At 47.1% G+C, this 23,784-nt stretch overlaps 1 protein-coding gene across 8 annotated transcripts in view; it reads right to left on the reverse strand.

The window, feature by feature from the left end:
- LOC100122293 (formin-binding protein 1-like) overlaps positions 1 to 23,784 on the reverse strand; it is a 36,532-nt gene that overhangs the window by 6,904 nt on the left and 5,844 nt on the right. For all 8 annotated transcript variants that reach the window (XM_032597685.1, XM_031922780.2, XM_031922778.2 and 5 more), the window contains exons 2-4: positions 3,817 to 3,932; positions 1,556 to 1,606; positions 364 to 670 (exon numbers count right to left, since the gene is read on the reverse strand). In XM_032597685.1, coding sequence (XP_032453576.1) covers positions 364 to 670; positions 1,556 to 1,606; positions 3,817 to 3,932 — 474 coding nt within the window. The remainder of the gene's footprint in view (positions 1 to 363; positions 671 to 1,555; positions 1,607 to 3,816; positions 3,933 to 23,784) is intronic.

Below are 23,784 nucleotides of genomic sequence, written 5' to 3' on the forward strand. Positions count from 1 at the left end.
TTTCCTTCGGAGCATTCAAAATGCATTATTCTCGAAGGATTGCGTAAGCGGTGACGTATATGTACTTGATTGATCTTTGAGTCATGTCTTTTCTCTTTGCAGAATATTGGCTATTTGCATATCGACGAGAATAATGCCCGATCGGGATCGAGTCTTCTATGCGAAACAGTTACAATGAAAACAAAAGCGCGATAAGTATATAGTTTGCAAACGATTCCTCGGCTCAACTATAATGTCTCAATTATCGTGCACCTCCCGCCTCTTAGCGCAATCACACCTTTCATTATCGTCTGGCTCACGTAGAGCGGACCTTTGCTTCCTCCTCAAAGCCTCTTTTGCATCGACTCTCCCGCACACACCCACCTCTGCTCGCGACAGGTCTAGATCCGCGTCTGCCTTCTGGTAGTTCTCCGTGGCCCTTTCCGCCTCTCGGAAAGCCTTCTCGTAAGCCTTGCGCGCCCGCTCCAAGTTTCCAATCTGTCCGGCTAAGGTCGTGCGCAGCCGCACACCCTCCTGCAGGTACTTTTTGCGGTCCTCCTTGAACTCCTTGACCAGGATGCCGAGTTCGCGCAGCACATTCGCCTGGAGGTTCTCGGCGATCACTTCGCGCTGGCCCGCCTGGTCGCTCACCTCGTCCAGCTCCTTCTTGAACGCCCGACATGGACTGTATCTGCAGGAAGAGAGACGGAGAGAATTAGCTCTGGTTTTGGTCTAATTGGGAGGGATTTTAATTGGGAGTTGGGCTTGAGGAGTCTGAAGAACGCGAACTTTTGGAGTGATGGAATTGATATTTGGTAATTCGGGATGGAATGCACGCGAACATATGTAGGACGTAGTTTTTAATTATACTTTACTTTCTCACGCGTCATGCCATTAAAACTAGTCTTTTTTTTAAATATATTGCATTATCGATCGCGTATAAATAGCCACCGCAGAGTAATTAAATCACCTGATAATCCTATTAATAAGCCTTCATCTCGTATTTTTATCCTCAAAAGAAGAAAAATCGCATAACCGATCGATTTTGCGCGATAACCTTTATTGTACAACGCGCAGTATATACATACCCTCGGCAACAAAGGTGAATAGACTCTCTCTGCGCAACCCTGCACAAAAGGCGCGAAAAAAGTAGCGCACGCACTATAGCTACTCCTCCCCACAAAGCGCATTCAAGTATATGCAAAGAGCACTGCACTACAGCATAACATAGCGGCGGCGAAAATTACGAACGCCCTGGCACATACAGTAGTTACATACTCATATACACAACGCCCGGCACGTATACACCAAGATTCTCCGCGAAACTGGAACAATCGTGTTATACGCGTCGAAGAAAAAAAATACTTCTTTCTGGGAGAGAGAATATCTGCGTAATTGAAATCGATCGGTCGAGATAGCCCCGGCGCGTGTAACGCAATTAAGAGCGCGCGCAAAGGGTTTGTCTATGTGTGTTACAGTTTCGCGGCTAATCGTGTTTTCTGGGTCATCGGACTTGCGGGAAAAGGAGAGCGAAATCGTCGTCGTAGTATGTGTATGTGAAATATAATACACTTACTGGTAGTCTTCCTCGTCCTTCTTTTTCGGCTGGTAGCGCTTCACCAGACTCCTGCGAACAGATAATAAGAAATTTATTAGTCCAGAGCTCTCGTGCCAAAAGCAGTTTGCGTTGACCCCGTATATAACATAACGTGTCATGCACAAAGAGGAAACGAGGCAGCGAAATAACAATATTACAAGAGAGGAAGAAAAATTCAGAGGTCAGTTCGCGCACGCGTTAAGAATTCAGTGGCTCAGTTTCTCCTTCGAGGTTTACGATTAATTCCGAATTTACTTTTCGGGCGATATCGCGCGGCGCACCAGGCTTTGCGTCAGCAGCCGCCGCGCGGTATATACACAATGATACGGACTTTCAAGCGTGGGCGACGAGAAGGTGCTCGGCTTATTTGGTAAGCTCGCGCGCAGATTCGGCTAACCAGTTGATCTCACGAAATATAAGACACGACTGTTGTTTTTGTCGTGAGAGCATCATCGGTATAGCGGAAGATCGATGCGCGTATGTTTATACGGGTGCATTGTTTTTGTCCGCGTGGATTGTTATGCTAACGAGGCATCGTGGACGCGTGTATGGAAAAAGTTGAGTTGTGATACGAAAACAGAGCTTGACGGGACTGGTATAATTGCTGGGCTTGGATTTTGACGTAAGAGACTACACAGTGACGTAACGCCGGAGTGCGATGACGTTGATTTACGAAAGTGGCTGCGCGGAACGAGGAGGGCCGAAATCGATAGCTAATCGAAGATAAAACGAGGAAAAAGTGGGCGACGATCGTTTCTGCGATTGCCGGCGGTAGTGTATATAGTATATACTCTCGAGCGTCTGCAATTTGCATTCGTGGGACGACGGATTCCCGGGATACTTTCCATCTCGGAACTTGCAGTCATTGTCGCGCGCGCGCTTCGCCAATTTATCACTGTCGATTTATTCTAATGAGGGTCTATTTGGAAAGAAAGGAAGATCCCAAACGCGACGAGAGAGTAATGTATTCGATGGCGAAAGATGAAGCTGTGTATAACGAAATTGCGCCTTCGTTTTTTCAATAAATAATTCAATGAAATAACGTACAGTTAAGTCTCAGCCGAAGCGAATACCCTCCCCATTAATCACGAGTTTCCCCCAAAACTCTCTCTCTCTCTCTCTCTCTCTCCAAAAAAAGAAAAACAAACTCTCCCCGCAGCATTAATCACGTCCCGATATTACGACCACTCTCGAAATAAACACCCACGTGCGTTCGAGAAAAAAATTCACGTACGCAGTCTTCGAAGGTCATAACTCTCTCTCCTTCGAGTGCACACGCGTACGCGAGTGGAAGAAGAAGCCGTGTAACGGGTGGAGTCGCGGGAAATTGCACGGCGCCGTTCTATCTCGAGGCGAGAATCTCTCTCATATGCTTTTGCGACATAGCTGCAGCGAGACTGGGGGGAAAACGCCTTGGCGCACTTGGTACGGGCGTGCGTATATAGTGGACGGCATTCACGAGTAGACAAGGGGCCCTTTTCAGTTGCCGATATGCACCGAGAGGGAGTCTCTTTGTTCGGTATAGAGCTTCCTTAGCGGGAATTTTCTTATATACTCTTCGTCGACGTGCTTTTTTTCTTTACTTCGAATGCCACTCAAACGATATCGAGACTGATCTATACGCTTTTCGTGAGTATGACGTTATACATTGTGTTACGTTGTGCGAGAAACGCGTAACTGGTGGAATATTACGTGTAGAAAGTTGATTTTTGACAGGCGGCATATCATGAATTATTGCGCAAGTTTCAAACTGACGCCTGCGTGATTATCAAAAACGCGCAACGCCTTGAAAAGTAGGCCAGAAATCAGCTCGCGAAAAGCGATATTTTCTCCCGTATAATAACTTCAACGTATATTAGCAACTTAATTAAGTGGCGCGCCGCCCAATCAAAGCGCCGCTGCCGATCTATACCTGACGCGCGGCTACTACCCCGCGCACGTCCATTAATCCACGTCCCTCGTGTGTCGGCTCGGAGAGAGAAAAAGAATGTTTGGAAGAAAAGTTGCGCCGCGCAACTCAGGCGTGCAACTGATTGACGAAACGGCCGAGCGCGCGATAAGAATCACGAGCGAGCGAATGTAAGAAGAGCCTTGCAATCGAGAAACGAAAGCGACCTAGCGGAACACACGCGCCGTGTGTCCCTTCGCTGCTGCTGCTGCTGTTTATAACGGGATATGGGCTGCAGCTTATGTATATATACGAGAGGAGAAAGAGAGAAATGACGACGCTGTCTCTTTACCTGAGTTTCGTGGCGTACTCCTCCTCGATGGCGCATCGGTCGCGAATAAAGTGGCCGTATTTCTCGAGGAAATCTATCCCCTTCTGTGTGTGAAGGGACAGATTGTCGAACTGGTCCTGCAACAGAAAGGAAAGTCGAGACGTTGTAGAAAAAATAAAGAATAACAATATAATGTATCTCTCTCGCTCTCTCTCTCTCTCTCTCTCTCTCTCTCTCTCTCTCTCTCTCTCTCTCTCACACACACACACTGATTCACAGTCTAAACTTCGCACAAAGCTCCCGCATCGGGGGATAACGATGTTTAGACCATAAACGCTGAATCACACACATCTCGCGCTACACTCCGCAGCTCGCGATCGAGCGCAAAAATAGAATTCGACATTCGCGCCATAAATCCTTTGCAGCAGCCGCCGCTGCTTGAAAAAGCAGCTTCGACCGATGCAGCTTCGAACGCTCTAAATATTTGAAACCCCGAGCGCCTGGAAATAGCAGAAGCTGCTGCTGCTGAGCGCTACGTATACGTCGTCCTCGAACGCGAGCCGTCCTTAACCCTCCTATAACCGGATCGTTCCCAATATGGCATCACGAGTCGTCGTCGTCGTGCAAAAGTAATCCACTCTACACGTGTTTGCCGCATTGGCGAATGTGTGTTGCTCGAGGGGGTGTATATAGGGCACATGGAGAGAGGGAGAGAAAGTGGAAAAGTTAAAGTCGTTGCTTTGCGGCATATTGCTTCGTAAATTGGACTTTTCCTCTCTCACGCGCGCGTCTGACGCGATAAGGAAAGAAGCAATCTTCGGTACATATTTGCGCGACGTTATAATACTACTTTTGCTTTCGTTCGGTGCGATTAAATATTTTCTCCGCAGCAGGTGCAATGCACTATGCGCGTCGGCTATAGCTTCATTTAATATTTTCTCTTTATTACCCGCCGCTATATAGATATCGACACAATGACAGAAGAAAAGGGGAAACGATACGCTTTATAAGCGCGCGGACAGTCGGCGGCGGCGGTGTCAATGGTTTCCTCCGATTTATGGAGCGGAAAAAGTGCCTGTCAAAGCAGATATCGATTAATCTTCGAGAAAGTGCTCGGGTGAGAGGCGTTATCGTGAAATCGATTGCGGCAGGTTCGACTGTGTCATCTCGGGATTCATTCCCCTCGCTATGGACTGATAACCGCGCACCGATATCGATAGCCCCGCGAAATTAGACGCGCAAAAAAGCGGGACAGAGATTTTCCATTAAAATTTTCATTTCTAAAACAAACAGAGCCTACTCTCGCGCTTTGCAGCCAACGCACTGCGCACACAATACACCAGAGAGAAAGACCCCGTTCTCCGGCTTACATAAAAGAAAACGATAATAATAAGACACGCTATCAGAGCTTCCGCTTGCTCAGCGCATTATTGTAACCCTCTTAGTCGCCACGCATTTGATCCGTGAAAAAAGCGCACGTATATAGAAAGCAGCCGCGCGTAATCTACTGCTGCGCAGCGCGAGGAGAAAAAGAGAAAAAACGTTCGCGCTCGATAGTGTAAGTGCAATTATTACGAGCGAACGTATTATATGTTGTACACGCATAGCTCGTTGCGTGTGTATGTGTACGTCGCTGCATCGTCGTAAACGTGCGGAACGACGCGCGTAAAGATTGCATTGTCGGCTGCGAGAGGGAAGGAAAACACGCGCTGTTGTTAATGCGACGAACGACGCGCGAGCGAAGGCTTTTCGATAAAACGCGATTTGGGTGGAACGAAGTGTTTTTCTCTCACTTGTATACAGTGATTTTTTGTCGACGACGGTGTAATATTATAATGGAAGCTGTGATTACGTCGTTAAACTATTACTATTTTTAAGAAGTGGACGCCCTGTTCGACTGCGCAATAATTGAATAATTACAGATTTAAGACTGAACCACATTGGAGAGTGTATAATTCGGTTACAAACCCTCTCGGTTACCGAATATCACTCATATGCTAGGTTTCGCTCAGCGGGCATGACGTTTATCCGATCGGCTATTGCAGCGCTTAAGCCCACGCGCGCACGTCTAGACGCAGCCGAGACCGAGATACAGCACGTTTCAAAGCTTCGAACTAGAAGAAAAAAAAAACAAGAGTAATCTCTCTCGTACTTTCCGCGTATGAATGATACCTCTTCTCTTGACTCACTCGAGGAAAAACTCTCTCGACTCGGATTGAATTCCACGTGCGGCGGTCGAAAGAGGAAAAGTGTAACGACTGAGCTGCGGTTCTCCACACACACACACAGAAAAGTGCAAGTGTGGGTCCACGCGCGTAAAAGGCAATATAATGAAAGCACATACATATATAACGATTATAAGCAGCGCGAGCTCTCGAGAAAACTCGTAAACGAGGGCCTGCATAAGACGTATGGAGGAAGTTTTTGGTCTCGACGAAGCCATTAAGAGCGCCGAGGCAGATTAGGCCTCTTGAGTTTTATTAACCGAGCGCTGCTTTTTGTTTGTTCCTCGGACGTGAGAAGTCCGTTATTACTTGCACACACTGCGGTCGACGAGGAGAATTATATTACGTATGCATCGGAGAAATTGAATATACTCCAGCGCGCAAGAGATCGTCGCTTTGCGGGTCGAGAGTGAAGCATTTGCATATCGGTGAGTTATTGTTGAACGAATGAACTTTACGAGCTTGCGGGACCGTTAAGCTTTGCGCGGTATATTAATAAGCGAAATTTAAAAGGCATCAATCTGTATGTGTGTATACTGTGCCTCTCTCCGCATCAATCGCGAAACAGCTGTGTCATCTCGAAGAAAGCATCGCGCACCGAAAATGAAAATTACCATATTACAGAGCGGAGAAAAAAAGAAACAATAGCATACATCCTTAGGAGGAGAGAGATATGCAAATGCCTTCGCCAATAGAATAATATCAGTCGTTAATAGACTATATGAGCTCAGCCCAGCGGAAAAGCGGACGTGTACAATACACACATGCGTCTCCGTTTTGCAAGCGAGAAAAAGATTCGCCTTGCTCATTTAGCACTGCGGCACGAAAAGTGAAACTGCGTGCGCGAGAGTAGTTATGCCGTAACAAGAAAGTGCGCCGGACGGGCCAAAAGGTTTTATCACCGATGGATGACATTCATTGCAGAGCGAAGGAGGCGTATGTGTAGCTCCTTTTGGAGGAAGAAATCATTTGGCTTTTTTGGGCACCTGAAACGGACGCGTATATATGAAGCTCTCGAAATGAAGTCATGAACGATCTTTTACTGTCCATTGTGCAAGACTGCGTGCGCATGTGTATTTTACGCGCATAATCTCGGAGTGATACGTCACGGCCGTGGAAAATGGAATTTTAATACCTCGCGAGTGTAAGCGGAATGCTAATGATCTTCGCACGACTATTCGATTACGTTCGGTCTCGAACAAAATCTGTATCACCGCTATGTGCACCTATGCGTGAGTAAACTGAAACCCGAGCTTAACGATAATGACTGTACTTCCTGAGACGATCGTCGTCGCAGTTGGCAAACAGACGGGCCTACACACACATCCTCTCCTACGCTGATAAGTCCGGCGGTGAAAAGAAAAAGTTCTCGTTATCGGCCGAAGCAAAGCAGTGCGCTATCGGCTGTATGCAGTATCAGATTAAAGCACAGTGGATCGATAATGATGGAAATTTCCGGGCGAAAAAAGTATGCATTTCATAAAAACCATCGATTTACTTGCATGTGGCAATACAGCTGATGCAACCTATACACAACAGATCTAACCCAGAAAATCCTCTTCGCGATCCACATTCGCACGTACATCGATTACGAAATTCAAAAAGCCCGCGCGTGATCAAGCGCATTATATTACGCTGCTTTCTCACGCGTTCTGTAGTACAGTGCATACACTTTGGAATGCTCGGCGTTATCGTTCAAGGACGAGCGCATGTCTCTCTTAGGCTCAACTTTTACCGCGCGCGAGAGATCTAGCCTGTAAGGACAAATCGCATGTGCGCAATTGCGCGTGTATAGGTGTATGCATGAGCGGCCGCGATCGGAGAAACGCTAGAATGTGGCAATGAATCGGAGAAAAAGAGAGGGAGCATTCATTAGCGCGAGATGGAAGGGGAAGGAGGAAAGAGGTAAAAAAAAGAGCGATAAATGGAGCGGACCTATGCATAGGCTGTATTGGAGTTAGAATGAAAAGCAGTAGTGCATAGAATAGAGGATTTTTCTATGGCTGTATACAAGTATTGTAAAGGAAGAGAAGACAGAGAAGTATGTGGGTTACACGAGCGCTTGTTTAATGTATGGAGACGCTTGATTAGACCGCAGGGAGGAGAGCTGGGTATCGGATTTTGAATGCGCCGTGTGTCGCGTGCGAATGTAAAATTTAGCCCGAGCAAGATAAGGTGAGATACGCCATCTGAACATGTCAGGTGAGCAGTCTTCTCGCGAAATGATAATATTATGCGAGAGTATCACTAGACATTTGACTCGCGATTATTATTGCAATGGAATCAATATTTGGACAGCGCGGCAAAGCTGGAGAAATTTGTACGCTAGCGCAAAGTTGTCACTCTTCAGAGGCAGCAGAACGTCAGAGTTCAACCGCCTTATGCACTCGAACAGCTGAAATGGATACGAATGCACGAGGAAGATTCGCCGCAATTGCGGCTCGTTGTCTCTCTCTCTCTCTCTCTCTCTCTCTCTCTCTCTCTCTCTCTCTCTCTCTCTCTCGGTATTTATAGCGAGAGGCGCTACATTGAATTTTGTAAATTGTCCAAATAAAAAACGCGTAAACGACAGACTTTCGCTGCATAACTCGAGTGAGAGAGAGAGAGAGAGACTAAATTGCAAGAACGAAGTAAGAGAGAGAAAACGACACACGAGGGGGGAAATCGTCGTCGTCGTCGTCGCGAGGGAGAATGAAACGGACGAATAATAGGGTAAAGCCGACAATGGCAACGGCCGCCGCATGCCTCTCGTCCTCGTGTTCGAAGCTCGTTACGTGTCCGTATACTTTCGCTTTCCAGAATAAGACAGAGAATATAGTATAATACACACACACGCGCGCGTACACAGACGCCTGCTGTCGGCGCGCGCTGCAGGGTCGTCGCTAATCCATAATTGCAATCACGAAATCTCCTGCCTCCTGCTCCTCGTCCTCGTCGTCGAGGCGACCATCTGTCTTGGGGAGTATCGTATTATTTTTGCTTTTTCTCTCTCGTCGTCGGCTGAATAAATCGAGAACGTAAACGGAGTGACGTACGCGCCGCCGCAGTGATGATGACCATCGTCGTGTGTGTACGTGCGTACGTGTATAGATATGCGCGAGTGATTCATCATCGCAATAAAGTGACCTGTCGAGCTGCGAGCCGTGGCTTCAACGAAAAATGATTTTGAGATAACGCGACGCTAAGCGCGCGCGAGAATTGAGTCACTTCAACTGTGCGCGCGTGTGTTATAGCTCTATATCGAGAGTGTAGTCCGCTGCACGTTTGATTGCCGCAGTCATCGATGCGGCTGGTGATGCTGGAGGGACGCTTATAGAAGATGTGACGCGCTTGAAAAATGCTTCTTCGATCGGTGACGCCTTTTTTCTCGCGAGAATTGAGAGATAAGACGAGAGATGATGATCGTACGTGGGAATCGATGATTTATTTCGTGTCTCGTGTATACTATGGCGGCGGAGGAGCCTCTTATGGTATTACATAATCGAAATTTCGTAACACAAAAGTTTGTCGGGCGCGAGCGCGAGACAAAACATTTAGAAAGGGTCGTAACGTCTTTGTAATCGATGAGTCTGTGTGAACAAGTCGTCTGTACGTGTGTGATGTTTATGTATACGCCGTGGATTTTAATGCAGTACGCCACGGTATAGAGCACACGCGTGATGGCTCGTTAATAATATTTTTCGAGCTTAATCGCAATCATAAATATCAGTCTCGTTAAAATACCAAAAGCACGATAAATAAAATCGTTACTTACGTCGTCGCGGCGATCTTTCGTTCGCGACATTTATATATCGTGACGAAATCGATAAACGCGATAATAATAGACGAGTTCGACGATAGAATCGTTCGCGTAACGTCATTTCACGGCCAACTGGCGCTCTTTTTTCTCGCCCCGTGTTCTCGTTCTGCCAAATCTTCCGCCTTCTTTTTGGCGAGAATCATTTTTATCGGACTCGACGGTATTTGTTCAGAGATGAGAAGCATGGGTTATACGTCCAATGCCTCTCCGTTTCCAATTTTCGATTGTATTGGAGTTGGCACATGGTTGGAGCCATTCATTTTGCTTTTGTTGTGTTTTTGCTCTCGACGTTTCGCGGTTCAAAGAAATCGTTGTTTTATTTCGGTAAATGGAAACGTTGTTATTTATGCATAAGGAGAAAAGAGGGAGTAAATAATTATCGATGAATGATGGCTCTGTTTTCACCGGTTGCAAAATGTTTTTCGTATTAGGTGTCATTAGATTGATATTGCAACGTCGGATAAATGTTACTAATCAAGATTCGTTTACGCTATTTTATACTAAATTTCCACGATTAGAACCTTCTGATCGTTTTTCGTAAACAGCTTCGGATTAATTATTATCATTTACGATTGCTAATTGCGTTACGTAAGGTGATGTCATCAAATACATCATATTTACGAATTTAATCAACGACAATAAATGACAGCTTTTTTCGCCCATAAATTTGACACTCATCTCTCGTAAAAGATCCTTGAGAATCCATCGAAAATAATGAGGCAACCTTTTAGAAAAATGTCTTAACAGCTATATATTCCACGCAAAAAAAAATATCGAGAATCTTCCACCTATCTCTTCGAGCGAGAGCTTTTCCGGGCCAGAGCTCTCGTGGCTCCGCGCAGTGCGCAGGTCAATACGGAAAGCCCGAGAGAGCGCGCGCGGGCGGTTGTTGTATATAGCTCGTACACCGCCGGACGTTGACTCATCGCGAGGCTAAAGAGCCGAGCCGGAGAAAGAGAGAGACGGATCGAGAGCAGCATAGCTCACTCCTCGCTGCAGACTTGCACTTGCCTACTTACCCCCCGAGGAGGGGTCACAATGGGTCAGGTCGTCGCCGTCGTTGAGGAAAAGAGAACGCGAGAGCTCGACAAAAGAGAGAAGAAGAGGAGAGGGAGCCGGCGAGCGGAAGAGATGGAGAAAGACTACACGCGAGTGGGAGAGAGAGAGAGGAACGTATAGAGTGGCATCAGCAGAGGAGAGAGAAAAAACTGTCTAGGCGCTGCGGAATAATGCGGGCAGGCAGGTAGACACGCGGGGACCGAGGCGGCTATTGAGGCACCTGGCGGATCAGAAACCAGTATAGTACTGCGGGGCCCCGTGCGTAGAGTGTGACACGCAGCCGGTCTCTCTCTCTCTCTCTCTCTCTCTCTCTCTCTCTCTGCTTCCTCTCTTTAGTCGCGAGGCTTTCGACTGACACGACTCGGTATTTGTCGAGCGACGACGACTTTGAAGAGCGGCGTTAGCGCGAGAAAGAGCGAGATGGCCGAGTATATACTAGTCCCTGGGATTGAAATTTTTTCGGATCGAGTGTCACGAGTGAAATCTCTCGAAGTATCGTTTTTATCTCTCCGAGTTGTTCACTCGAAACGTATACGTTGAAAGCTTGAGATTTTTAGAGAGAGAGAGAGAGAGAGAGAGAGAGAGAGAGAGAGAGAGAGAGAGAGAGAGAGAGCTAAAAAGTGGAATATACACGTTTATGAATGAATGTTTACGCTAGCAGCTGTCGATCGAAGCGAAACGTATACGTTACATAGGCGGCGCCGGGGGACGCTAAAACTACACGAGCCACAGAGCGCGCCGTATGCAATCATCGTTGCAGTGACCGCCACCGCTGCACACGAAAGCCCAAGCGAAAGCCAGCTCGTCGCGAGGAAATGCAATTTGAATGAATCGTCGCGCGTCCAATATAGCGTATACACTCAGCAGAACAGCCTATTAAGCGCATGACTCACGCTGCGAGCAAAGGCTGCACTAATTAAAGAGCCTCTATCGATTCTTCAAAGGGGAAAAATGCGCGCACGTTACACGGGCTCTTGAGAAAGCCGACGAAAACCGGCGCCAAGACAATGTCGAAAGCTCAGCAATAGAGATTCCATTCTCTCTGCAGTGTGTATAAGAGAGCGTATAGGTCGAGTGCAAGGTTACCGGCTATCGATCCTGCGCCAGATCCCTTTCCTTGCGCCACACGCGACCCCCTCGAGAAGATGACAACGACGTCGGGCGGGAAAGAAAGCGAAGGGAATCGCTGCTGCATGTGCGGCTGCTGCGCTCACCCACAGGGGGTGTGAGGGAGGGGTGGTGCGCTACAAGGGATGAGACATGCCGGGTCGGCAACTGCAGCGAGTGTTTTTCCTGGAAAATTTTACCGGGATATATGGATCGTGTCTGCGATCAATTTTTCAGATGGTCGAGAAATAGAGAGAGGTCAATCCTGAGGGATGAATTATTCACGCACGATAAACGGGAGAAATCGTTTCTTTATGGGCCGCCGTTTCGATGAGAAATTCATAGAATTCTTCTCGCTGTGCACACATCAGCTCGTTCACATACGTTGTTTTTTATCGTTAAAACGCATCGTAAAATCTTGCGCGCGCCATTATTAGTACCCAAACCCGATAAACTGCCGAGAGAAGCGCAGGCCGCAAGCGCTCTTCTCTCGTCGTCGGCAGTTTTCATCATCCGAGCAATATAAAGGCTTAGCGTCAACCGAGCGCATACTATCGCGCTGTACTACACGCGCTCGCTGCCGGGAGATATATTACGGGAGAGCGGTGGCATATAGGCGTAGAGCCGAAAAAGAGACGACCATAAAACAGAGAGCGGAGAGACACTGTATATATAGTTATACTCGGCCCGGCTAGAGTATACCTACTAGCAGAGTAGAATAGAGGGTGGCGCAAGACGACGACAACTTGGCAACAGCGACGAATCTCCGTGGAATCCGCGACGACGGATGTAACAATGCACTCGAGTCGTGCGTATACGCGGTAGAGACTCTCTTTGAAAAGAAGTGTAGCCAAGCGGAGAGAGCAGAGACGGCTACACGCGGAGAGACTTATAACATAGCAATGCATTTTTCCTGCACAATAACGTACCTATGGAAGATAGAGAACCGGAAGGCGATCGACGGCGATATATATATATATATATATATATATATATATATAAAATAAAGCGAGGGGGTGTGCAGGCGTGCATTATGAGTCACGTAATCGAGTTGGGGGCGAGAGCGAGAGAGCGAGAGAGAGAGAGAGAACGACTCCCCCCGGCACGCGGGCGGCTGCCGGTCGGTATAACCCAGCACCTATCGATCTAGCGCCGCCGTTTTCTCGTGTATGCGCTCTGTTTTACACACGCGCAGATTCGAGAGAAAGAGAGAGAGAGAGAGAGAGAGAGAGAGAGAGAGAGAGAGAGACGTGACACAGCAGCAACGCCGGCGCTATACACACTCGATTTTCTATATTTAGAGCGACGGCGTTTGTGCAGAGGCGAGGCTCGCGCTCTGTGTGTGGGTGGAGGTATGGGGTTTTTTACGATTGGCTTTTTAATATTTCGTGGCAGAGAGAGCGGTTTACGTCTGGCGCGATTGCTTTTGATGTGCTTACGAGTGGCGTGACACACACGCCGGTGTTTGATCAATCGTTATACGTCGGTTGCAATATGCTTCTATATCTGTGTATGGAATGTCTGGAATTATTGTATAATTGAAATTTATCAAAGCTTTGAGCCTCCCCGCGGAGAAAAGAGTAAGAGAAAAAGAAAGCTTCTCCTGCGAAGCCTATACGCAAGCGCAATTTATAAGATGAAAGCCGACGTCGCGAGGGAAAAGCCCCTATATACACGCACATAAGCGTCGGAAAGAAAAACGTCGAAACTAAGTACAACCGGTATAAGAGCTCACAATTCTTAAGATCCGCCGCTCGCACACGTATTATATATATACGCAAAACGTGCGCAACTGCTGCTGCAACTCGCTAATGAGAATTCACCACGACGACGATCCGCTCACGCATGCCAATTCCAGTCTACGAGTATAAGAGAAACTATACGTGTAATACGGACCGATGCGCTCGTGAGAAATGCGCGCGACAGACGCACACTATGCGGTAATTAGGGCCCGACGCGTGACACACATGCACGCGCTATTTCGCTCGCTCGCGCGCGCTTCATAGTATATATTCCAGCGACACTGACCCTATCCTCTCTTTCTCTCTCTCTCTCTCTCTCTCTAGAATTTTTATTATACCACACCGGGGCTTTTAAAAAGAGCCGCTGCGGCATCGATATTACGCTCGTTACATTGTGTACGCGCTGCAGGCTGTTATTCGCGCGCGGTGTGCATCAGCCTGTATTAATTCATAAATTCGCAGTCACCGCACGGAAGATTAACGCGATAATTACTGCTCGCGCAGTTCGCTCTCCCGATATTATTTACGTCGGGACGCACAGGACGTTTGTAACTGTTTTTCGCATAAAGTGCTTTCCTTTCGCGAAAGTAATTGCAGGCCTGTTTGACCGGCTAGATTTTAGTTTATCAAGAGAGAGAGAGAGAGAGAGAGAGAGAGAGAGAGAGAAGATGTAGCCGTTGTCTTTTTTTCTCGAGGAGTCACTATTTTTTTTCAAAGCTCCAAGGACGCATCGTAAATTCATCCTTATTACGATTATTATCTTTCCGTAAGCGCAGTTTACTGCGCGCGACTATACGTTGCGCACTGTAGGGCTATTAGCGCGCGGTTTTACTGCTTTTTGGAGAAGAGATGCTATAGCTCGAGCGCGAGCATTAATTCGCTGCACAGTGTATTCACGAGCGGCTGTAAATACTACGCGGATTTTCAATTTATTTTAGCCGAGAGAGATTGTGTGAAATACATCCCTCGCTCAGAAACGAGGAAAAATCGTATTCCGAAAAAAAATCTCCCTCTGACACGGATAATACGAAAGAACAAGCCGCCGTCGCAAGGAGAACAATCAAGAAAATCCGAGTAATTTCGCCGGCAGTTAAGAGACGCGCGCCGACGACGCACAGAAAACTGTGTCACACAGCCATTCTTCCTCGTCGTAACTCACGATGTTCCCATCATCGCGCTCGAAACAAAAGCACAACTGCGCGCTCGGAAATTATTTCCGGCAAAGATTTTCGAGCAGCAGCAGCAGCAGCGTCGAAGGAAAGTCGCGCGTCGATTCGCGAAAGAAAAGGAAAAAACAGGAAATTCGTAGTTAGCGAGCGAGCGATTAGTCATGCGCTGTGCAGTTTTAGGAGAGAGTCGAGTCGTCGTAAAGACGGTATGGTATACGTGTTCCAATCGAAACCTTTCACGCTCGACGAGTCGCGAAACGGATCGACGAGAAGATTGAAAAAAAAGGGACTGTCTGATTGCTTCTTCTTCTTCTTCTTCTTCTTCTTCTTCTTCTTGCGACTACTCCTTATTCTCGTGGTGCGTCTACTATCTATCTGCGCGACGACCCTGCCCTTGCAGAGCCACGCCTTTTTCGCCATTCTCATATAGTATATACTTGCGTGTTATATGAGCGACGACGAGACAGGCGGTTTATTAAGTTATTGTGCTTTATTTTTTTACACGGTTATAATATTCCGCTGCACATTCGTCTCCCTTTCGTATACTTGAGAATGGGTTTCTAGGAAGAATGCTATATACCTCCAGTTTTGAGGGAGAGGCTTAAAATTTATGGTGGATGTATAATACGAGGGCATTTGAATTAGAATGGAGAGATAAATTTGTTTTGGCTGGGCGGGTTTGAAGAAGAAAATTATCGTCACGAGAGCTTCTAATGCCGTCGATTGAAAACGTGCGGGGGTACTTAGGAGTTTTTTTTCTATGTGGAAGTGCCAGAGAGACAAAGTCGCTATCGTCGTGTGCGCAATTACGATAAACGCTGAATAATGTCAAGAACGCATTGAATTACCTAAACTTTCTAATAACATAATCAACGCCTGCTGATGCTTTTTCCTCCTCGTAATAAATATCGCACGAGCAGTCCTCTATCATAAACACATATCTCAGATAATAATTCGTAATTAGTAATTGCTAATTACCCCGAGCACATCAATAATAAAAAAAAGAGAGGAAGCCGCCGTCGTCGCAGACGAGGAGATAATCGAGTAGAGAAGAAAGCCGTTAGACACCGAAAAGTTACGTCAGTCTCACGAACGATAAGAGAGCACTATATACACACTTGACCCACATTCCACTTACCATACAAATTTCCTAATTATTCTCTCTCTCGCGCGCTCCTAATCCAATTCTTCCGCACTTTCCGCAGCGGCATCAAACGTTATACGAAAAGAAGAATAATGCAGCTACGAAAGCGAACAGACGCGGTGTATATACACTCACACACGTGTCTTTCTCTCTTTCTTCCTCTCTGTGGGTGTCAGAAGAAGAAGAAGAAGAGACTTGGCAGTGGATATTCTTTTTCCGTCTGTCCTCCTCTTGTTCCCCGGTTACAGATTAATGAGGACACTGACACGAGCGAGGCACTTCGCGAGACCGGCTTAATAACACTTGCGGAGCTGACGCCCTTTCAACTGTGTTAAGTAGTTTCGAAAAAAAGAAGGGAACAGAGGGTTGAGTTTGGCTTTCGTGACGCTCGTGGGAGACTCTTTATCAGAATTCCACGAGTGTGTGCGCGTTGTTAACAGGTAAGGTCAACGGATTTTCGAGTGTGCAGCGTCGAGGAAAGTTTTTGGTTTGTTTGATTGTTCGTTTGTTTTCGAGAAGGCTACTCACCTGCTGGAATGACTCGCGGTTTTAGTTCGAGTAAGAACCAACCGAGCTGCAGTGTGTACAATTTTCCGTAATTTTTGTATTATTTATATAATCACGTCATCAATCAGCTTTTACGAAACGTCTCAGCGCCGACTTTCATATTACACACATCAGAGGGGACATCGGCCTTTCCCCGTGACGGGTTAGCATGCAAAAATTAGAGAGACGCGGCGCGCGCGGATAATATACTCATTGTTCGCGAAGATCTCCCCAACACACAGCGTGGAAGAGTATATAGTTATGCAAGTAAAAACCTACAGACTCGGGCCAGCGTGAAGCGATTGTAATAATAAGAATTTGGCGCGCGTTTCAAAAATCTCTCTCACGGCTCGAAAGGCACACAAAGCGGATATATTTATTCGCGAAAGACTAAAATAAAAAGGTATTGTGTGGGCCGTATGGTTATTACGTCGCAGCGGTGCGTGTTGTTTACAGAAAACAAACTTCGATTCGATATATAAAACGAGAGAGGGGTATACGGCATTATTCCCAGAGCCAAGGTCGGCTTTATTTTTATCTACAAAGAAGCCTGAATGAAAAAGGCGCCGGGTATATACATAACTTTTACGATTCACGCGGGCGAGAACTTTTCCGACGAGCTGTCGCTTTTGTGCGTGTTTTCCCCTCGACACACAGCGCGAATAAATAAAGCGTATACAAGTTAAGTAGCGCGAAAAAGAAAAATCCGAGAGAGAAATTTCGTCTCTCACGCACCGCAGCAAGACTTTTTTCCATGACGCGATCGATTTCATTACACACCGCATCATCAGGTGGATATACTCTCTCTCGCATCATCGTGCGTGCGTGTGTGATTAAGCGAAGCATTAACGACACCCGGTGTTATCAGCTTCCAAGAAAGTCTACAATTTCGCCGAGCCTTCCCGTATACACTTAAAACGTGTACGTATAAGTGAAAAGCCGTTGCCGAATATACCGGTGCACACATGCCTCGATCGATCGGGAGCACAGTCATTATGATTCACTTTCTCGCGCGCGAAGTATAACGTGTTGTGCGCAGATAAAAAAGTGCCGGCTGTGTGTGTACAGGCAGATAATAAAGGATCGAACGCGCAGTTCCCTCTTCTTTTTTTTCGCGTCGACCGTTGTCGACGACCTCGCGTGTGATTCACCGCCGGTTCGAAGCTGGAGGCTCTTCTTTTCTTAATTTTTCGCGGTAAATAAATGCTCGCGAGGGAGTCGTTATCTCGCGTGTTCAACGGCCATGATAAGGAGTGTATTTTATTTATTTTTTTTTTTTGTTTTGTGAGGGAGGAGTTTTAGGGCGCGGTGTGTGTATTTTTGAGCGATGACCGAGAGGAGGATGTGGAGAGTTGATAACTGCGCGAAGGCTGCAGCCAGCTGACTGGAATTTTACAGAGAGGCGCAACTTTCACGACGACGAGCGCGCGTGTTTTGATAAAAGTGCGTTTTTTAGGACGAGCTGTGATACCGCCGCCTTTTTTCTCTCTTTATTTTCGTTCGACGTATACGAAGCAGCGACGAGGCTTCACATAATAATTTCAAATTTCCCGTACTATAACACTCTTCCGTTTCACAGCAGACTTCGTGTACACATTTCTCGGGACTATACGCGAACTTTCCAATCAATCACCTCTCACACATCGATCCAACAATGTCTGCGAACAAGGCGTTCGTGGTTCTCAAGATTGAACTTACATAAAAGCTCTCTCGGCACACACGCCACATTATACCGTACGGTAATAATTGAATAATTCGGCTACAGGTATATGTGTGTGTGTGTGTGTGTGTACAGCAACCTAGCCGACGCGCAGTGAATTAGCGCGATTCCATTCATAACACAATTGGCGAAAGCAGCATCGAGCTGATTCATGAATACAGCAGCGCGACGTGCGCGCGTACAACACACGAGCGAGAGAGCTGAAATCGGATCTCGACCTATCTTTCTCCTTGCTTGCGCGCTCGCGAGAGAAAGACTGATATATACTATATACTCTATGAATGGAAGTTATCTATTGTCGTGAATGTGTGTGTGTGTGAGTGTAAACCACGACGACTCGCTCTCTCTCTCTCTTTCTGGAGCAACGGTATATCGTCGGTGGCGGGCTGTGTGTTTTTCCTGCCTCCGGATCCCGAGGATACACATTATCAGTGTACGTACTGCTGCTGCCGCTATTATCTCTCTCGCAGCTCTCGGCCGTCGACTTACGTTCATGTACACGCTCCGATGGACGAGAGCGAACACACTACTATACGCGCTTCGGTTGCACACACGACTCGAGTTCCTGCTTTTCGGACTGTGTTTTCGTACGACGGACACGTGTGCGCCGAGGATATTTTTACGATTATTCGCCGCTTATCACGCTGCGGGTTGTTCATTGACCGGCATTGTTTTGTGCTGAATTGCGTAAACGCACACGTGCGAGATTCCATCAAAAGATACATTATATATTTCGTCGTCCACGCCGAGTCTGACGATTTATCCGCTGGGAGGTAATGAAGAACGAGACGCGCTTCGTTAGAAGGCAAGGTGCTACATCATCGGGTTTATATCGACACCGCTATTGACAGAAAATGTGAATTTTGTCGCCAGCAAATTTTCCTACTGGATTAAAATTCTTCCATGTCCAGCGTAACGGCCAAATTCACCGTAAATAAGGCCCGACTACAAAAATGGCATTGACCAGTTTGTTTAGCTCATATACGTACCGCTACCGTGTGTGTAAGTATACACGAGAATTAATTTCCCAGTCGTTAAGGCTCTATCCGGAACGATCAATTTCTCGGTAATAACATAATGATTATACAGAGGCCTGCGCCAGAAGAAGCTGCGCACCGTTAATCGGCGACATCATATTCAGCTCGGAAAATCACCTGCTGCTCGCGCAGATTCTCGCAAAAAACAAAAGCAGCAGCCTCGGCAAACACCACCACCACAGGTAGTATGTAAGTACGCATAATAAATACAGCGTCAAGCGTCAAGCGAAAAAATAAAAGTAGCCGACGACGACACAGAGGGCATTTATCGAGGCTCAGCAGCAGCGCAGCAACGTCGCGCGCGATATAAAGAAAAGTCACGTGGTGGTGGTGCTCCTAATGTAGCAGCGCGCGCATCAACGACGGCGCTAATGACGGCCCCGTAATAACCCCTGTGCTCACCTCTCCGCTCACGGATGCGTATCGCAAACGAGAGCATTACACTGCGTCCCGTTTTCGACGTCGCTGTGTATGTGTGTGTGCATAAGCATCGCTACCACCGCCACCGCCGCAAGTGAGCATTCGCTCTTCTCTCCTTTTTCAGCAGCTGCTGCTTCGCCCGCATTGTTATGCGCGGCAATTGAAAAGGCGGAAGTGACGCCGATTCCGGAGAGGATCGTTAGCTCTTTCTGCAGAGATAACAGTGTGATATCTGCTCTCGCGGATCGAGTTCGGAATGCAAAGTCGCCCCCCCCCCCGCGGCAATGTTGAGCTGCACCTTGCAGCAGCCGTTCACCTGAGAGACGATTGTATGTGTGTGTAAGTGTGTTCGGGCGAGAAACTGGTTTGGAAAAATATCCCAAAGTCATTTGCATCGAGAATCGATCGCGCGCGAGTAATTAACGAGCGACTGTTTGCGAACTTTCTTTGTGAAAGACGCCTGTGTGTGTGTGTGTGTGTGTGTGTGTGCCTACTGTATTTACGGCTCCGACTTTCAAGGATTTCTATTTGTCAACAGAAAGCGAACAAACGTTATAAAGCGAACGTATGCTGTGCGGTGTGGGGCAGGCATTGCACTGCGCTGAACTCGTTCTCTCAAGGAACGGACCGATTTTACTCGGCGTGTACGGCGCACGTGTGTCGGGTTGCGCCGCGAGCTGCTGTTAATCTCTCCGACATGGTATCTCGAAAAATCGCGGCGAAGAAATTGTCTTGCGTAGATACAGGTGCGCCATTTTAGATCGTTTTAAGAGTGCGCGCACCTGTACGAGAAAAATCACGTGGATAGTTAAGGATCTGATATACAAGTGTATCGATTTCTCCGCAATAATTTATTCGGCCCGAGTGTAATCTGGACTAACCGTTAAACAAATTGAAGCAGTCTCGCGTGCGTATAAAGTTTGTGTACACAGTCCACCGGATAATCGACGATATTAAAGGATTAGCATACTTTTCGCGCGAAGATATTATTCATCGAACACGCGTAAATACCAAACGGGTTTACATTGTGCGATATCAAGAATGTCGCCTTATGCTGCGACGGAATACGATATTGATTGAATCTCTCCGGTTATTTCTTCGGAAAAAAATTACAAGCTGCAAAGCTCTCTGTAACAAACGCGTGACTCGTCGCGACAACAAGCATATATTCATTCCGGTTTTCTGCGTTATATTCCAGTCGTCGAGTCGCACGCGGAAGAGCAGCTGTTCTGCAGCAGCAACGGGTAATGATATTCTTTTGTGACTCTAACTAGATATTTTATTTCCCTTACTTTTGAAAAAAGCGCTCCGGTCGTTACCGCGACCCTTTTTGCACGGGGCACCGCTGATTGCCGAGAAGAAACGCGCGTGCTTATACTTTCGACGTTATTTACATGCGTTCATTAGCAGTAAATAAATCCTGTTTTCCGGCTTTGCGCAAAAATATCAAACATACCCGCATATACTTATATATCGTGAAAGTGGAGGAAGAAATCGAACAACATATCCGAAAATAAAACCTTCGCTCTATTTTCGCAATCGCGCGAATGTCGTGCAAGACCGATCGCGTGCGCGCCTCTCGATCGATGAATTTCTCAACCCAAAACGCACCCACTTAGCCCGAAAATCAAGGTCGGCAGCCGTCATCGAGGCGCAGGTTCGGAAGAAAAAAAAGAACTCGTCACCGATTCGTCCCGGAGAGAAAATTTTTTGTTTATCGCCTTATACACTCTCGCGCGCGACCTCGTGGAACACTTAAGTCGCGCGCGCACAGCGGCAGCTTCCTGTTAAGAGAGCGCACGTCGTCGGCTTATCTTTCGGACGTGTGTACCTGTGCGCGCATGCATTATATATACGTACTCTCTTCGAAAGTGCAGCGCGTCGACGTCGGTCTTATCAGGACATTTATATATGTATCGAGCTCTTATTTTCGAGGAGGAATTAATACGTGCACGCGCCGATGATGATCGAGAGGTGGATCGACGGCGATATGCCGTTAATACGAGATGTTGTCGGCGGCGGCGGCAAGTGCGAGTAAGTGACTCTCTCTCCCGGGCGGTTTCTATTTTCTTTTCGCCGGTGTATTTACATGCGCGAGATGCCTCCTGCTGCATCCGGAAATTAAGTAGATCTGAGAAATTGATTGAAACGCGTAGTGCGTGTGGTTATCTTTTTTTGTTTTGCACGGCGCGGCGTGTTGACGACGCGCGCGCTTGATTTATAAATAGGCACGCGTATATCGTTATCGGGACTCCAATTACAGTTATACGCCTGGAATATTCGTTTTTAGCACGCGCACGCGCAAAAAATATCGAGTGCGTGTATAGGTTTTATTGTTGGATTTGCCGGAGCTACACCAAGAATGATAATATATAGCATTGTGTACATACAGTGTATTATCTATCTAAAATAGTCCTGACAAACCTGGCGAGAAGTGGGATACTCTCTCTTATTTATAATATGGGTGTATCGATGGCCACAGATTAGAGTATATCTAAATAGCGCAAAAACACGGAGTAAACACTTAATTACCATTAATCTAACACCCGAACGACGAAAAAAGCATAACGGCGGCGGCGCGCGCGATACAATCATAAGAATTCCTCTCCCCGCCGCGACATTGACCTCGATTCCAAGGCACACACATATACCGCTATACAAAATACACCCATCATCGCTCTTCGATCGCAATTTGAATATATACGATATTCCAGCTCGCGAAAAATTCGCGCGCGCTACACTTTTTGTATTCGATATTCACCGTTATACTGCACAGACTCATCCTCTCGCGCGTAGGCTGGAGAAAATAACAGAGACGCCGAGAAGAAGAAGAAGAAGAAAATAAAGGCCATCAGTGACGGGCTGTGCAACTTTGACCACAAATTAATAAATCAAGCGCGACCGCGAGCTTTTACGAGGGAGTGCCGCGCGTGCGCGCATCCCGACGCGTGCAACAGCCCGCGCAGCGGCGTAAACGACAATTTTCCCGCGTGTCTGATGGAACGACGCTATGGAATGTAACGGAATATATAGGTCCGCCGGCCGCGCGTGAGAGATAGCCGGCGGAAGCTGCTGCCCATGTTCAGGTACGCACGCGTGTGCAGCGGTATACGTATTACTGTGTGTTTTCCGATTTTCGGAGAAGATCGTGAGCTTGTTTACGTACGGATGTGGGCTGCAGTGTGTGTGTGTGTGTGTGTGTGTGTGTGTGTATAGAAGCATTGGTAGAAAGTCAGGAAAGCTATGCTCTTTTCACTCACTATGTTTGTATGCGTCTGGTTTTGTGTTTTTGGGGTATACTGGTGTGTGACGTCTGTTTGCTTTGGTTGGGATTGTGAGACAAGGTTTGCGTTCGAGTTAATTCAATGTCAATGCTATACTATAACATAGAGCTTCAACGTTGGTTTGTAGCAATTTTTCTTCGGCAATATAGGTTCATTCAAAATGATTATGCGATTCTCTGCTTGAGGAATAATCTCACGTTCCGATTCAGGTAAGGCATTACGTATACTCGCACACGTTTTTTAGGTATGTAGATTTAAGGAAAGTTTCGCGAGAGACGATCACGTACATACCGCTCGGCGTTCCGCTGCCGAGTCATGCAGGTTTAACAAAAACGTCGTTTTTTCAGCGTACGTTACGTCACCCCGTCGCCGTCTCTTTTCTTCGGTTGCATGACACTTGTACGGACTATCCTTCCTTCGATCCTACATCACAACGTATTACTTACACTCGAGAAAAACAATTCCAGCCACATCACCCTGCATACTGCTTTCCCTCTCTGGCCACAGCGCAAAGAGAGGCAAAACAAAAAACAACGGCTGCATAAAGTGGTCATTTCCTGATTAATTGGCCAACCCCGGCGTTATTAAACTGTTGTTCCGAGAGAGTAGTGTGTGTGTGTGTGTGTGTGTGAGAGAGAGAGAGAGAGAGAGAGAGAGAGAGAGAGAGAGAGAGAGAGAGAGAGAGGAATACGTAAATCCTGATGCGCCGTGCGTCCCATACGCTACCACAGCGTCCT

The sequence above is a fragment of the Nasonia vitripennis genome, chromosome 2 (genome assembly GCF_009193385.2).
Source record: "Nasonia vitripennis strain AsymCx chromosome 2, Nvit_psr_1.1, whole genome shotgun sequence".
NCBI lineage: Eukaryota > Metazoa > Arthropoda > Insecta > Hymenoptera > Pteromalidae > Nasonia > Nasonia vitripennis.